The sequence below is a fragment of the Tupaia chinensis genome, unplaced genomic scaffold (genome assembly GCF_000334495.1).
Source record: "Tupaia chinensis unplaced genomic scaffold, TupChi_1.0 Scaffold139833_1, whole genome shotgun sequence".
In the NCBI taxonomy this organism is placed as follows: Eukaryota; Metazoa; Chordata; class Mammalia; order Scandentia; family Tupaiidae; genus Tupaia; species Tupaia belangeri.
The window spans coordinates 3,241,137-3,256,039 of record NW_006199712.1 but is presented as its reverse complement, the minus strand read 5'-3'; the positions used below and the strand labels follow the sequence as shown (position 1 = coordinate 3,256,039).

General features: G+C 39.8%; 1 protein-coding gene across 1 annotated transcript in view; it reads left to right on the top strand.

Annotated features, from left to right (window-relative positions):
* Positions 1–19: 19 nt before the first annotated feature.
* The window catches only part of TRPC1 (transient receptor potential cation channel subfamily C member 1), a 76,216-nt gene continuing 61,332 nt past the window's right edge, over positions 20–14,903 (top strand). The window contains 1 exon segment of the mRNA XM_006162299.3: positions 20–398. Within this exon segment, the coding sequence (XP_006162361.1) occupies positions 224–398 (175 nt within the window). The 5' untranslated portion in view covers positions 20–223.

Sequence of the window (14,903 nt, the reverse complement as noted above, 5' to 3'; positions counted from 1 at the left end):
CCCCCGGGCCCGCGCGTGCCCTGCCACCAATCTGGGGCTGTCGGTGGAGGGCGAGTACTGGCTCCGAGGGGAGGCGACGCCCTTCGGGGCCAACGGGCCGCGAGCCGAGGCGGCGGTGGGGACGACTCATCCCTTTTCCAGCCCTGGGGCGGAGCCGGGGTCGGGGTCGGGGCCGCTGGGGGCCCCACCCCCGTCTCCTGGCCTGCCCCCTGCATGGGCCGCGATGATGGCGGCCCTGTACCCGAGCACGGACCTCTCGGGCGCCTCCTCCTCCTCCCTGCCTTCCTCCCCATCCTCCTCTTCGTCGCCCAACGAGGTGATGGCGCTGAAGGATGTGCGGGAGGTGAAGGAGGAGAACACCCTGAACGAGAAGCTTTTCTTGCTGGCGTGCGACAAGGGTGAGAGCTAGGCCCCTTTCTCCGCCCTGGGCGCCCCTGCCCTGCACACCCTTGGTCCTCTCTGCTCCCCGAGTTCGGGGCGCCCCCCTCGGCGCCGGGTCAGTCCCCGCCGCGCCCACTGACCTGCCCCGAGAGAGCGAGCTTGCGGCCGGGCCGGGGGTGCCCTCCGCGCGCCCGGGCCCATCGGGGGTCCCGGGGGCAGCGCCAGGGTTCTGGCCGCACCCGTAGTGCTGACTGCGGGAATGACCGGGTCCACCGCTCCGGCTCTTTTCTTTCCTTCTGGGTGACCGAGAGGGGGTTTCGGATCTTGTCCTTGCCTAGAGATTCCTCTTAGGACCCCTTGTTATTAGAAGTTGCCACTTCTTTTTTATTTTTCTTCAAAACCAAACAACGCCTTTCTCCCGTTGTTTAGCTTCCGCTGTCCAGTGTATTGGTCAGTGTCCACTGAATGGGATGAGCTGCGGGAAATGTCCTGTGTGGAGATACGTGACAGTAAGGACAGGACTGGAGGATTTCTGCCCGAAACTTCCCAAACTTAAGGAGCATCTTGGACTGTTCCTCCTTTTTTTCCCCTCGTACTTTTTATTGGAGAGAAAGATTTTTGCTCCCATGCCATCTTTGGGAGATAAAGTAGTGAAAAATAATTACAGGACAAACATAGTGGAATATTTTTAGTTTTCTTTTTTTTAGTCTAGAAATTATTTTTACGGCCATGTTAAACTCTTTCACATAAGCATGCTTTCTAGTGATGCTATATAAGGAGTAGGAAATTGCTTTCCCTAAGACCGCTTCTATTTTCTACATTGAAAAAAAAACTTTATTTCTAAATGTATGCTCCTTACTGTTCCAGGAGCATGCTTACTTAGTAAAACCCTTTGGAACTATTCAAACTTCCAAAATGCAAATCCAAAAGGGCAGCTTACACTGTGGAAAGATTAACTGTGAGATTTTTTTGTTTTGTCTTCAGGTGTGTGTGTTTTAATAAGTGACAGCCTCCATAATCTCTCTCACTGCCTTTGAAAAAGAATTTTATTTACAACATTTTTGAAAACGTAGTCACATATGAAGTGCTGGCAAGCTACTTTTATGTTCCTAGGTAATAATATTAAATAATGTAGTGAAAGCATTTGTTCAAGTCCCGGATAGAGGGAACCAGCAGTTAGCGTAATGGCTATGTTGCTGGACTCCCACGTAGTCGACCGCGGTTCGTGTCCCGGACCTGGTGGCTTAAAACTCACGCCGGGTGCGTGTGCGTGCGTGCCCAAGATCCCGAGAGGAGAATGGAGGAGAAGGGATTGCGGCGTGACCATCCCCCCTGGGGGGTGATTTCTTGCTTTCTGTCTCTATGTCTCTCTCTGTCTGGCGAGAGCTCGCGCCCTATAGCTCCAAAAAAAAAAAAAAAAGTCCCGGATAGACACAACCTCGAGTGATCTTTGAAATGTAAAGAAGCATAGTGTGTGAATATATGTATATATGTATATAGATGTATATATACATATTCGTATATCTTCACAAAAATGTGCTTCAAGAATTCTGGAGAGTTAGTATTGCTGAGCTTTTGCCCCACAGAAGTTCTCTGAGAAAGGAAGGGAAAAGGTTGTGTTGTACTACAATGTGTAAGTGGCTGCTACAGCTCACTGTGCTGTGGTTATTTTAAACCAGAGTGTGTCAAGAATGGAGATTTGATATTCCTTTCAAACTGAAAGCAGAGAGCTCTAATGGAATGCAGTTGCAGCAGGTACTTGTATGTTGTATGCATGTGAGTTTCCTGCTTGACTTATCTTATACTTTTAATTTGTGAGCGTTTTAAAGGGTATCCAGTAGTGCCAGTCTGAAATAGCTCGATATTCTTTGTCAGCGTCCCATTTTATGACACTGGAGAGAGATCCTCAGATTTGTCTTTTTGGGAATGGGATGAAAAGTAAATATGCATGCTTTCTCCCACTATATAAATTAACATTCTTGAAAATGAATGAGGTAAAAATAGATATTTTCTATGTTTCAGAGATATCGAAGTAAGTTCTTAGGTTTGAGAAGAATGACGTAATTCTTACACACTTAGGGTATACATTTATGTTTAAATTTTTTTCCAAATAATTATTTTATTTTAATTTATTTATTTTAATTTGACCAGAGAGGGACAGAGTGAGAGAGAGAGCGAGAGTGAGTGAGAGAGAGAGAGAAAGAGAGAAAGCAAGCCATCAGGTCTGGGACTCAAACTGTGGTCGGCTATGTGGGAGTCCAGCACCCTTAAGCACCATGCCACCTGTCAGCCCCTGGTATATACTTATGTTTTAAAATGAGTAATAGTATATTTTATGTACATGTATGTATTCATTAATATTGTTAAACATTTTCTAGTGTTACCTAGACCAAATTTAAAAGAGACGTTTCCTGAAATAGCTGTAGCACTCACTCTTACCTCAGGACCTTCCTCAGACCAAATGGCAAACATTTACAAAAATAGCTACTGGGGTTTTGTGCTTTTGTTTTTCATAGATGGTTTCATTTGATCCTCACAACCCCATGAACCAGATCTGTTATTCTCATTTTACAGATGAGATCAGTTATCCACATTTTACAGATGAAAAAAATGAGGGTTAGCAAAATTTAAAATTACATTTGCCTGACATTACGTTAGTTAAGTAAGAGAACTGGGTTCTATCTTGAACCTGCACTTTTTGGTCGTTATTTATTTATTTTATTTTATTTGTTGTTATTATTTTTTAATAGGACCAGAGAGAGAGAAAAAAGGGAAAGTGAGAAAGCAAGCTGCCAGGTCTAGGACTCTAACCACTGTTGGCCATGTGGGAGTTCAGCGCCCTAACCACCCTGCTGTCTGCTGGTCCCCTGATCTGTACTCTTAACTACGTTATATTGATTTGGTTCTAGCTAAGTGATGAGCACTGTTTGTGTCAGAAAAGACATATCTACATTTGAGTTTGCTAATTAGAAATTAAACTTGTTTTCTATGTTTTATAAATCTTGGCTTCTGTGCATTACATTTATCTAATAAAAGTAAAAAGCAAGTGGAGCCAGTATGTGGTGTGGTAGTTAAGGCAGTGGACTCCAACATGGCCAAGAAGCAGTTCTAGTCTCAGATCTCGTGGTTTGAAAATCACACCAGCTGTGTTTGTGTAAGTGCCCAAAATCCCAGGGGGAGAAGGAATTGCTGCATGGCCATTCTTCCTGGGGGATGATTTCTCACTTGCCTTCTCACTGTCTCTGTCTCTCTGGCGATGTGCCCTATGGCAAAAACCTTAAAAAAAAAAAAAAGTAAAAAGCAAACATGATATTTTAGTGAAATGTTCTTCTTATGTTTTACTGGGTGTTGGAAAAGTCATGACACATTTTTGCATAGAAAAACAAAAATACATCATGAAGCAAGAATTATAGAAATGAGGTGGCTATGTGTACATTAGTGGACGGGTGGTCCTTTGAAAAGTATGTACATATTAAGGAGTAAACAAAAAGGTATGAGAGAAAAAGAAAGGATTTATAGTTTGTAATAGCTGGTTTTTATGTAAAGTTCCGTGTATCTAGGCAACTGCTGATCCAGGTAGTGACTACCTAGTAATGACTGTTACTGATCTTTAGGGTGGGTCAGCATTATCTCAAAGGAACATGTCCTTTCTTTGTATAAAATTTAGAAGAAAAGGTTATTGGAAAATTCTTTTGCCAGTGATGTAAAGTTACATGTGAGTCCCCCAAGTGAGATTCTCAGAAAGTATACTCATGATTTTTGTAGACAAAGAGCTCTATAATTCAGATGTAAAGGTTAGTTGAAATAACCTTTATAGCTGACTATAAATGTAGTTTTTCAGTAAAATGTTAAGTAATATTCTTACCACCTATGACCTTTTCCTCCCTCAGTGAAAGGTAGTGATAATGAGCCTTTTTTATTTGTGGGAGCCTATGGTTCCCTTCAGGCCTGGTGACTGGAGAAAGGTAAATAACAAGTTTATTTAGGAAGCAACTAAACTAAGTACAGTTTGTCTCAATTTTCCTCCTTTAAAGTAACTGTTGAGTAGCTGGTAGCTTTTAGTATATCTTCATGAACATAAACCCACATGAACCTTTTCATTTCCTGATGATCAGTCATCAGTTCTTGGGTAGAAAAAGGAAATATGAAAGGGTAAAGTTGCTACCAGCTCTCTATGGAGACCATTTTTAGGAAATCCGAGTCAGGAGTCTCTTCTTCAAATGGCAGTGTGGAGTCAGTGGAGGGATGGAGAGGACAGAATTTTGCTTTTATTCCTGGGCTCTGCCTCGTCTCAATGCCCAGTGTCACCTTTGTGATATGATTTGATGTACGTAAGGAAGGATGCTTTGATAACTGAATTCCTCCATAAACTTTGTGTACCTTTGTGCTAAGGAAGCTTTCAAAATGTGAAACATTAAGTTTTAGTTTTAGTTTTTTTTTTTTCCTTTATTGATAATAGAGTGGACACACAGTGAGAGGAAAAGGGAAAGATTAATACCCTCCTCAGGCACAGTCATGCCATGGTGATCCCCTTCCTCTAGTCTTCTAGCCCCTCAGATCTTGGACACTTGGATGGGTGTTTGGTATGTTGATTTACGTAGGCTGACTTAATCGGGGGTTTCAACACCTGGTTGCCATGTGGGATCTGGCTTCTTTTGAGCAGTGTTTTACTGCTGTACCATGGAGCTGCCTCAAACTGTTATTATTTCACTTAAATTTACTTGACAGGATTTGTTTGTTTTAGCTACTTGAGAAGAGATTTGAAAGTGTATGGGGCTGGGGAGGAAGGGGTTAGAAGGAAAACTGCAAGGTGCTTGATATTGTTGAGAAATTTTATGTTGATCAAGGGGTAATGTAAAGAGGAATATATTGTGAGGGAAGAAAACTGCAGAAAGGGGAGATGAAGAGAGCACTGAAGGCAATATTCTACAAACATTTCACAAATTATCATCAGGTATAGCACTGAAGTACTTTGTACTAGAAATCGGGACCAGCAGATGGGGTAATGGTTACATCACTGAACTACCACATGGTTGATTGTGGTTCAAGTCCTGGACCCAACAGCTTCAAAGTCATGCCAGGCATGTGTGCATGGATACCCAAGATCCGGAGAGGAGAATGGAGACAAAGGGGTTGTGGCATGGCCATCCCCCTTGGGGGGTGATTTCTCACTTTCTGTTTGTCTCTCTGGTAGCGCAAGCACCCTATAGCAAAAATATCTCAAAAAATATAAAGAAAGAAAATTTTCAAGTCATCTAAGTTTTTTTATAATTATTTTATTTATTTATTTATTTATTTATTTATTTTAATCTGACCAGAGAGGGACAGAGTGAGAGAGAGAAAGCAAGCCACCAGGTCTAGGACTCGAACCATGATCAGCCTTGTGGGAGTCCAGGGCCCTTAACTACCATACCACCTGCCAGCTCCAGCTCATCTAAATTTTAGAGTGTACTCGTTAAGAAATGTTCCTACAGAGAACAGTTTTATAGTTTTGTTTTTGACCAAAAAATGACTCAAATCAAGAACAATCTTGGTGGCTAATTTATGTATAACAGACTTCCCATTGAACATCTAGCTGCCTCCCAGTTCTGTAATACTGGCATTTCTAGTGATACTACAAGTGTGTTTCTTTTTATTATTTTTACTTAGTTGCTCTTTTTTATAGGATACCATCGAAATACACTTTTCAAGTTGTCAATCATGTTAAAATACTGAAAAGGCACTTTACTGAGAAATTACTGGCTAAATATTTATCCTCTACTAGTTTATTCTGTAATGGAGATACTCTCTTCTGCTTAAATGAGGAGCACTCAGGAAAAAATATGGTTATGTATAATATATCTGTCTGAAAGCAAGAAACAAGTGCTCAATTAAACTTAAATGTGTTATATATAATTTGGAGGATGGAATATTCCTAGTACAATCGATCTTTTATCTGGATAGTTAAAAAAAAATGTAACCCAAGCCAGTATACCCTGTATACAAAGTTGGGGAGGGGTCTTAAAGATTTAATTTTAGGGGCCAGAACGTGACATGTTGGTTAAGGTGCTGGGACTCCAGCTTGGCAGACTGCAGTTTGAGTCCTGGACTTGGTGGCTTGAAAGTCACACTGGGTGCGTGTGTGCCCAGGGTCCCAAGAGGAGAATGGAGGAGGAAGGATTGCAGTTTGGCTGTCCTCCCTCGGGGGTGATTTCTTTTCTCTCTCTGTCTCTCTGGCGAGCATACTTACCCTATGGCAGAAACTTTAAAAACAAACAAACAAACAAAAAGGTTAAATTTTATACTTATTGCTGCCACCTCAGAATAATTTCTCTTTTTCCTTGCTGCCAGTGCTATAAATACCTTGCTCATAGCTGACTCCTGCAAATGTATTAATATTGAGAACTAGGATTAGTATAGTAGTAGTTAAGAAGTTAAGAAGTTAAGTAGTTAAGAAGAAGTTCAAAAATTCACTAAGAGTTGATAAGCAGTAATTTTTAAGGGCCCACGTAAATGATCAGGACTAAAAAATTTCAGCATCGTATCAATATAGCTATGAGAGTGGAATTTTCTTTTCTTTTTTCTTTTTTTTTTTTGAGAGGTTTTCTCTATAGGGTGCGTGCGCTCGCCAGACAGACAGAGAGACAGAAAGTGAGAAATCACCCCCCAGGGGGGATGGTCACACCGCAATCCCTTCTCCTCCATTCTCCTCTCGGGATCTTGGGCACGCACGCACACGCGCCCGGCGTGAGTTCTAAGCCACCAGGTCCAGGACGCGAACTGCGGTTGACTACATGGGAGTCCAGCGACATAGCCATTACGCTAACTGCTGGTTCCCGAGAGTGGAATTTTCTTAATGCCAAACAAAGCTTTGTGGTTTATAAATTGGTGATTAACACTATCATTAATAGCTACTGTTAGTTGGTGATTGACACTATCATTAATAGCTGTTAATTTTTAAAATTCTATTTTTTTGGACAGTTTTTTTTTTTTTTTTGCTATAGGGCACGTGTGCTCACCAAAGAGAGACAGAGAGACAAAAAGCGAGAAGTCACCCCCCAGGGGGGATGGCCATGCCACAATCCCTTCTCTTCCATTCTCCTCTCGGGATCTTGGGCACACACACACACGCGCCCAGCATGAGTTTAAGCCACCGGGTCTGGGACGCGATCCGCGGTCGACTACGTGGGAGTCCAGCGACATAACCATTACACTAACTGCTGGTCCCAAAATAACTCAATTTTTATAATATTTGTTACTCCATCACTAATTCCTTTGTATTTTTATGTTTAATTTATATTGATAAATAATGTACTTTTCCGGTTTTAGAAATATGTATATAATTTAAATATATGTGAGGTTAAATTAAAGCAGCACAATTCATTTAACTGTGTCGCTACATACCTAATACAAAGTTTTATACAACTTAGGACACCCTGTGAATGGGCTTCCAGATTGTATACCAGACTCTAATCACAAAATAAACATTGCTCTAACTTTTCTTCTAATAGATAGATTGAAGAAAATGCTGTTTTAAATTCTTATCAACTGATTTACTATAAAAAAAATCAGCATTACTTTTATGCTATGGTATAATTTTTTCCTACAGCATTGTGAACTTTTACCAAATGATATTCCTATCATTAGTAGTTCTTATTAAGATTCATAAATGCCCAAGAAGTTATTATAATAATGGTCTTTTTTCCAAGATATTCCAAATACTATGAACAGTTACACATACCATATTTTTAAGTATTTTTAATTTTGAAGGTTTTTTTCACAATTTCGTGCTACATCGGGGACTGTAAAAGTTATATTTTAAATCATTTTCACAATGTAAATATTTTATCTATCTATCTATCTATCTATCTATCTATCTATCTATCTATCTATCTATCTCTTGCTGGAAGGGGCCTGTATTCACTAGGGGAGAAGGCGAGGGAAAGAAAGAGTACCTGCCCCCAGTGGGATGTGGTTGTGCTATAATCCATTGTCTTCCTCTTTCCTGTCTTCTCAAGATTTGGGGTGCACACACACATGCATGCACATGTACCTGGTGTGTTTCTCAAACCATGGGGACTCTGGTTAGCCATGTGAAATCTGGGTATGCACAGGACTTAACCACTGCACAACAGGACTGCCCCATTGAATGAGCAGCATGTGTATTTTTTTCTTTTTATTTCCAAATCACCAATTGCATTTGATTATATCTGTGTTTTTTTTACATCATCATTCTTTTTCCTCCTAATAAACTCTCCTATTTTAAACTTTATTGGCAATATTTAAGTTAGAATGTTGCAATTGCCACACTCGAAGTTTGTTATAGAAACTTGGTTTTAAAATCTTTACAAATTTTTTGGCAGTTCTCCCACATCTCAGAACTTCACATCTGATTAATATAAAATTAAACTCTAGATGAACATTAACACTGTCATTTAGTGATGGTGAAAATTACCGTCATATGCTAGAACAGCAAAGGTGATGCCAATGAGGAAAAGATTAAATCATCTGTTTTTAATCGATACTGCAGCATTTTTCCAGTGTTTTTCAAGGGTTTATCACAGTTGGTCAGAGTAATTCTATTGCTGAGTATCTATGAAATTACTATAATATTCAATAATTCAATTAAAATTATTGGTTAAAGTCACCATACTTGTTTCATGACAACTAATGGGTTGCAACCTGCAGTTTTGGAAAACATTGGTCTAGAATGATCATAGTGGGTGAACCAGAGAGTGGTATAAGATAAATTGACAATGGTAGTAAAGCCTAGCTCTATAGGGATTTGTAGGCCACAGAAAAATATTTGGCTTTTATGTGAAATGCTATGGAAAATTATGAGAGTTGTAAGCCTGATAGGATTTTAATTATTTTTTTCCTTATGAGAGAGAGAGAAAGGGAGAGAAACAGATATTTTTGTGTATTGATCCTCCTGCCCCAGCCTCCCAATTAGCTGGGATTACAAACACATATGGCCATGTACTGCCATATTCCAATTGGTCGGGAACCAAACCTATGCCTTTCATAGGACTTCCAGCTTTTCAAGCAGTGGCACTGTCTGAGACTGGTTTAGACAGATTACATGTTGAATGATTAAATACATAAATAATGGAACTGGCTCCATGATAGAGTGGTAATGTACTGCTCGAGGGAAGCTGGATCTCACATGACAACTTGGTTCAAATCCCCATCCTGATTGGCTTGAAATATACCAGGCAGTGTGTGAGTTAGGCCAGAGGACTAGAGGAAGGGGATCACTGCATGACTAGAGCCTGGAGGGTGCTCATCTCTCCCTTTGTCTTTCTCCCTCTCACGTGTACGTATATACACTCTGTCATGAGTAGTGAATAATAACAAGTAGAGGGAGGAGAAGAAAACTCCTGGAGTGTTGGCAAAGTTATGACTGTTTTCTATGTTTTTCTATGCAGAAATGCATCATGACTTTTTCAACAGTCCAATATATCATAACACCTGAACTTTTTATGAAGTTCAAATTTCAGAGTTTAGGGACGAGCAGATGGCGTAATGGTTATGTTGCTGGACTCCCATGTAATTAACTACGGTTTGGGTCCTGGACCCTGCGACTTACAACTCATGCTGGGTTTTTGTGTGTGCATGCCCAAAATCTTGAGAAGAGAATGGGGGAGACAGGATTGCATTGTGGCTATCCCTCCGGGGGGGGGGTGATTTCTCACTTTTTGCCTCTCTGTCTCTCTCTCTCTTCAGCAAGAGAGAGATTTGCCTGATAGCAAAAATCTTTCTTAAAAAAGTTTTCAGTATTTATAAAGAAAGTTTTATTAGAACACACACACCATCCTTTGTGTACATATGATCTGTGGCGGCTTTTGTGCTGAAAAGGCTTAGATGAGTAGTTACACCTGAGATGGCATTGTCCACAAAGCCTGAAATGTTGACTCTCTGGGCCCTTTGCAGAACATGTTTGTTAACCTCTGTGCTAATACATTAATAAGTTCTATAAAACTGCAGTAGGGGAGAGTTCAAGGTAAACTGAACTCAACTTCAGTTTCTGCAGAGGTGACTGGATATTTTAGGCGGAGAATAAGAAAGTAGGAAAGGGGGTGAGTGGAGGCTTAGTAGAGTCAGGGAAGTAAAAAACTACAAAAAGTGAAAGTGGGGAACTGGTCCAAGTGAAATCCGTCTGACTTTACTAACTGGTGCTTCTGAAAGTCGAGCTTGTACCCTGCCACAGAGGCTAGAGGACAAGAACACTATCTTCAGGTGTTGGCTGGAATGACCAGTAAATTCTTTTGGCTTTGAGGTTTCTCTGGCAGGTACTTTAAGAGGGGTTAGGGTCAGGGCTAACAGATGGCATAGTGTCTACAACCATGGACTCCCACATGACTGACCATGGTTCAAATCCCAGACCTGGTGGCTTGAAACTCATTTCAGGTGAGTGGGTGTGCCCAAGATCCTGGGAGGAGAATGATGGAGAAGGGATTGCAGTGTGGCCATTCCTCCAAGGCGGTGATTTCTCACTTTCTCACTATCTCTGTCTCTCACTCTCTCTCCCTGTTGAACACATGCACCTACCCGTTGAAAAACACCCCCCCGTAAAGAAAAAAAAAAAAAAAAAAAAAAAAAAAAAAAAAAAAAAAAAAAAAAAACACTTCCAAAGAAGTGAGGGTGGCTAGGGTCATCCTATGATGCAGTCTTGAGCTGTTAGAAACTTAGTGTTTGGTTCAAGTCTTTATAGGTAAAAATTGAGGCCCAGCAGAAAAGAAAACTCACAGGAACCTGAAAGGTATACTCCCTGAATACCAGTTCAGGATTCCAATATGACCATACCCTGTTGAGGGATACCCTTTCTCTCCCTTTCTCTAGCTTTCTGGTAAGCTCATACCCCCTCTGGCAATGGAAAAAAAAAATCTGTACAGTAAAATGATTTAAAATACAGTTTTGTCAAATATGCACAACTCAGTTTTATAGATTCCAATTGATTGAAAAAGGTTCCTTTTCCGTCACTGAGAAAAGACAACCTTCTGGCCAAAAAAGTAAGCAGATTACATTGCATTTCTTTCAATATGTCAAAATATTTTAGAAGACAGAATATGTATAGTTGACCTTTGAACAATGCAAGGGATAAGGGTACCAACTGAGAGAAAGAGAAAGTCCTCCTCAACAGCACATGGTCACATTGCAATTCTTTTTCTTCCATTTTCTATCCCATCAGGATTTGGGGCATGTACACACATGCACTTGGCATGTGTTTCAAGTTGCCAGGACTGAGATTCAGACTGTGGTAGGCCATGTGGTAGCCAGCTCCTTTAACTGTTGTGCTGTGGGGCTGATCCTGCATGTAACTTGACTTCCTCCAAACTTACCTACTCATAGCCTATTGTAGACGGAAGCCTTTCCAATAACATACACAGTTTGATTAGCACATATTTTGTGTGTTATACAAGTATATATTATATATTGTATTCTTGTAATAAAGGAAGCTAGAGAAGAGAACATGTTAAGAAAATCAGAAGGAAGAGAAAATGTCTACAGTACTATACAAGCATTTCATTATATTTATTTTTTAAAAAGTCATATGAGAGTCCAGTGACTTAAATTGCTATGCTATCTTTTGGACCCTTAAAAGCTTTTTTAAAAATTTGCCACAGGGCACATGTGCTCATCAGAGAGAAAGAGACAGAGAGAGATGAGGGGGAAACACCCCCAGTGGGGCATGCCATAGTCTTCTCTATTTGGGATTTTAGGCACATATGCACAGGTGCCCAGTGTGTTTCTCAAGCTACCAGGACCAGGATTCAAACCATGATTGGCTATGTGGGATTCAGCTTCCCTTAACCACTGGGCTACAGGGCTGGCCCTCAATGTTTTTACTGAAAAAAAAAAAAAATCCCTGTATAAGTGATCCCATGCACTTCAAACTTGTATTGTTAAAGGCCAACTGTATGTAACTCTAGATAGCAACTTCAGTTATAAAATTAGAAACTTTTACATATTTGTTGTGCACAGGCATTTTGAATTGTAATCTTTGGTCTCTAGCCACTTTTTTGCCATCTATTTTAAATTTTCTAACTTCTTCACAAGTACACTCATCCTAAAAATTAAAACTGTCAAGTCTTTTTGAACTATAGTACATTGTTTTAGAAGACTTGCAAATATAAACTTTGGTGGAATGCTTAGCAACCATTCTAGGTTCCTTATAGGTTCTGTGACTATTGCATGTGGTTTTTCATTTGCATGAAAGTGTTAATTGTGGCAGGGTAGACTTTTTTATCTTTAGGGATGAAAATTATTTATTTAGTTTTTATTTTTAAATTTTTGTTTATTTACTTTTTAGAGAGATTTTTGCTACAGGGGCTTGTGCTAGCTGGAGAGAGAAAGTGAGAAGATGGCTTTACCACAGTCCCTTTTCTTCCATTATCCTCTCGGGATCTTGGATGTGCACGCACTGAGCCTGGCATAAATTTCAAGCCTCCAGGTCTGGGACTCAAACCGCAATCAGCCATATGGGAGTCCAGCAACCTAACAATTGTGCCATTTGCTGGTCCCTGTCTGTTTTTAATTTGTGCAGCTTCTTGACAGCAATGAAAATGGTCTTTGAAACTTTAGAGTATCTGATATTTGCAATGACATTCCCTTTTAAACGGCAACCTAACTTTTTTTTTTTTTTTAACATGTGGCAATTATTTTTGTCCACTTGCTGTACCTGAAACTTATACAATTTTATAAGAATTTAAATTTTTATCCCTTTTGTCTCTAGCTATATGATCAAAAAGATAACATGAAAACTCTTCTGCTTCAAATCATCTAGAAATGATAGCTCAAAATAGCAAACATTTCTTTAAGTGGACAGTTGAGTTTTCAAGAAAGGAAGGGAAACACTAGGATCTAAAAGTGAAGAAAAGACTGAAAAACAGGAGTATGTGTGCCAACACCATGACTGCTCCATGGATGGGGCTGACAGTTACTGGTCTGGATGTTGTAGAGATTTGATTTTCTTTTCCTTTTTTTTTTTTTTTTTTCCAGATTTTTGCCATAGGGCATGTGTGCTTGCCAAAGAGAGAGAGAGAGAGACAGTGAGAGGGAAAGTCAGAAATCACCCCCGAGGGAGATGGCCATGCCATAGTCCCTCATCCATTCTCCTTCTGGGATTTTGGGCATGCGTGCACATGTGCCCAGTATGATTTTCAGGCCACTAGATACAGGACTCAAACCGTGAGTCAAACCACCATGTGGGAGTCTAGCTCCTTAACTACCATATCACCTGCTGGCTCTGGGATTTGAGTTTTAATGCCCATATGTAAACAGTTTGCATGGCCTTTAATTTGCTTTAAATAGGAAGTTGTAATAAAAAAATATGCATAAAACTGCAGTACTTAAGAGACTGTACCTTCAGCAGAGGGTTAGATGAGGGAAAGAACTTTATCTGCTATCACAGGGAGAGTTCTAAGAAGCATGTTTGTCTTAATCTAGACTCTGAATAGGAATAAAAAGATTATCCTAAAAATGTATAATCATGGTCCTCCCAGTTGTTGATTTGGGATTCAAGTGAAATATTGCCTTCAGATAGTTAAACTATCATATAGAGACTGTAAAATAATTATGTTTAAAATACTAAAAGCTTAAAATAAGAGAATGTAAACATGAGAAAATAAAAGAGATTTAGAAAAATCAATAAAACTTATGTAGTCATTAAAACATCTTAAAATTAGTACTTGAGTTAATTAGTAGAGATAGCTAAGGAAAGAATAAGTGACTGGAAGAGAGATCTAAAGAAATTACCCAAAATGTGTGAAAGAGAGAGAAAGAGAAAAATAAGAAATCTTGAGAGAGCAGAAGTTGGAATGAGAAGGTCTAACAGAATGTCTAATAGAATTTCTGGTATGAGAAAAAGTAATATGGGGACGACGAAGCAATATTTGAAGAGATAATGGCTGAAAGTATTGCAGAATTAACGAAGGGCAGTCTTTTTTTTTTTTAAGACATTCTTTTTTATTTTTAAGAATTATTTTATTTAACTATATTTATTTTAATTTGACCAGAGAGAGAGAGAGAGTGAAAAAGGAAGCTACCAGGTCTGGGACTCAAACCGCAGTTGGCCATATGGGAGTCTAGCGCCCTTAACCACCATGCCACCTGCCAGCCCTGCAAACGGCAGTCTTTAGATTTAGAAAGCCCAGTGAATCCCAAGCCGGATGAATGAAAAATTAATCCTCACTTTAGTACATCATAATATCAAAGGAAATATAGCAGAGTTTTTATGGGTAGCAATCTCTTACTAATAGGATACTGCAATAGATTCACCTGAAATAAGACTTAAAATGTTATTTTCTAATAATCGTGATAAATTTTCATTGGTCACTTATCAGTTCAACTTCTGACTGTGTCACTTTGTGAGCTGTCTAATAACTTTTTGCCTTGGAGCGTTAGTGTGTAAGTACTAGTTAGTATATGGTAAAACATTTCTTTATGTGGCTAAGTTTTCCTTCTGAGAGAACTAAGGAAATATGTTGTGAAGAAACCTACCATTCTACTATAAGAAATTGGGTGGTGGTAGTGGTGGCAGT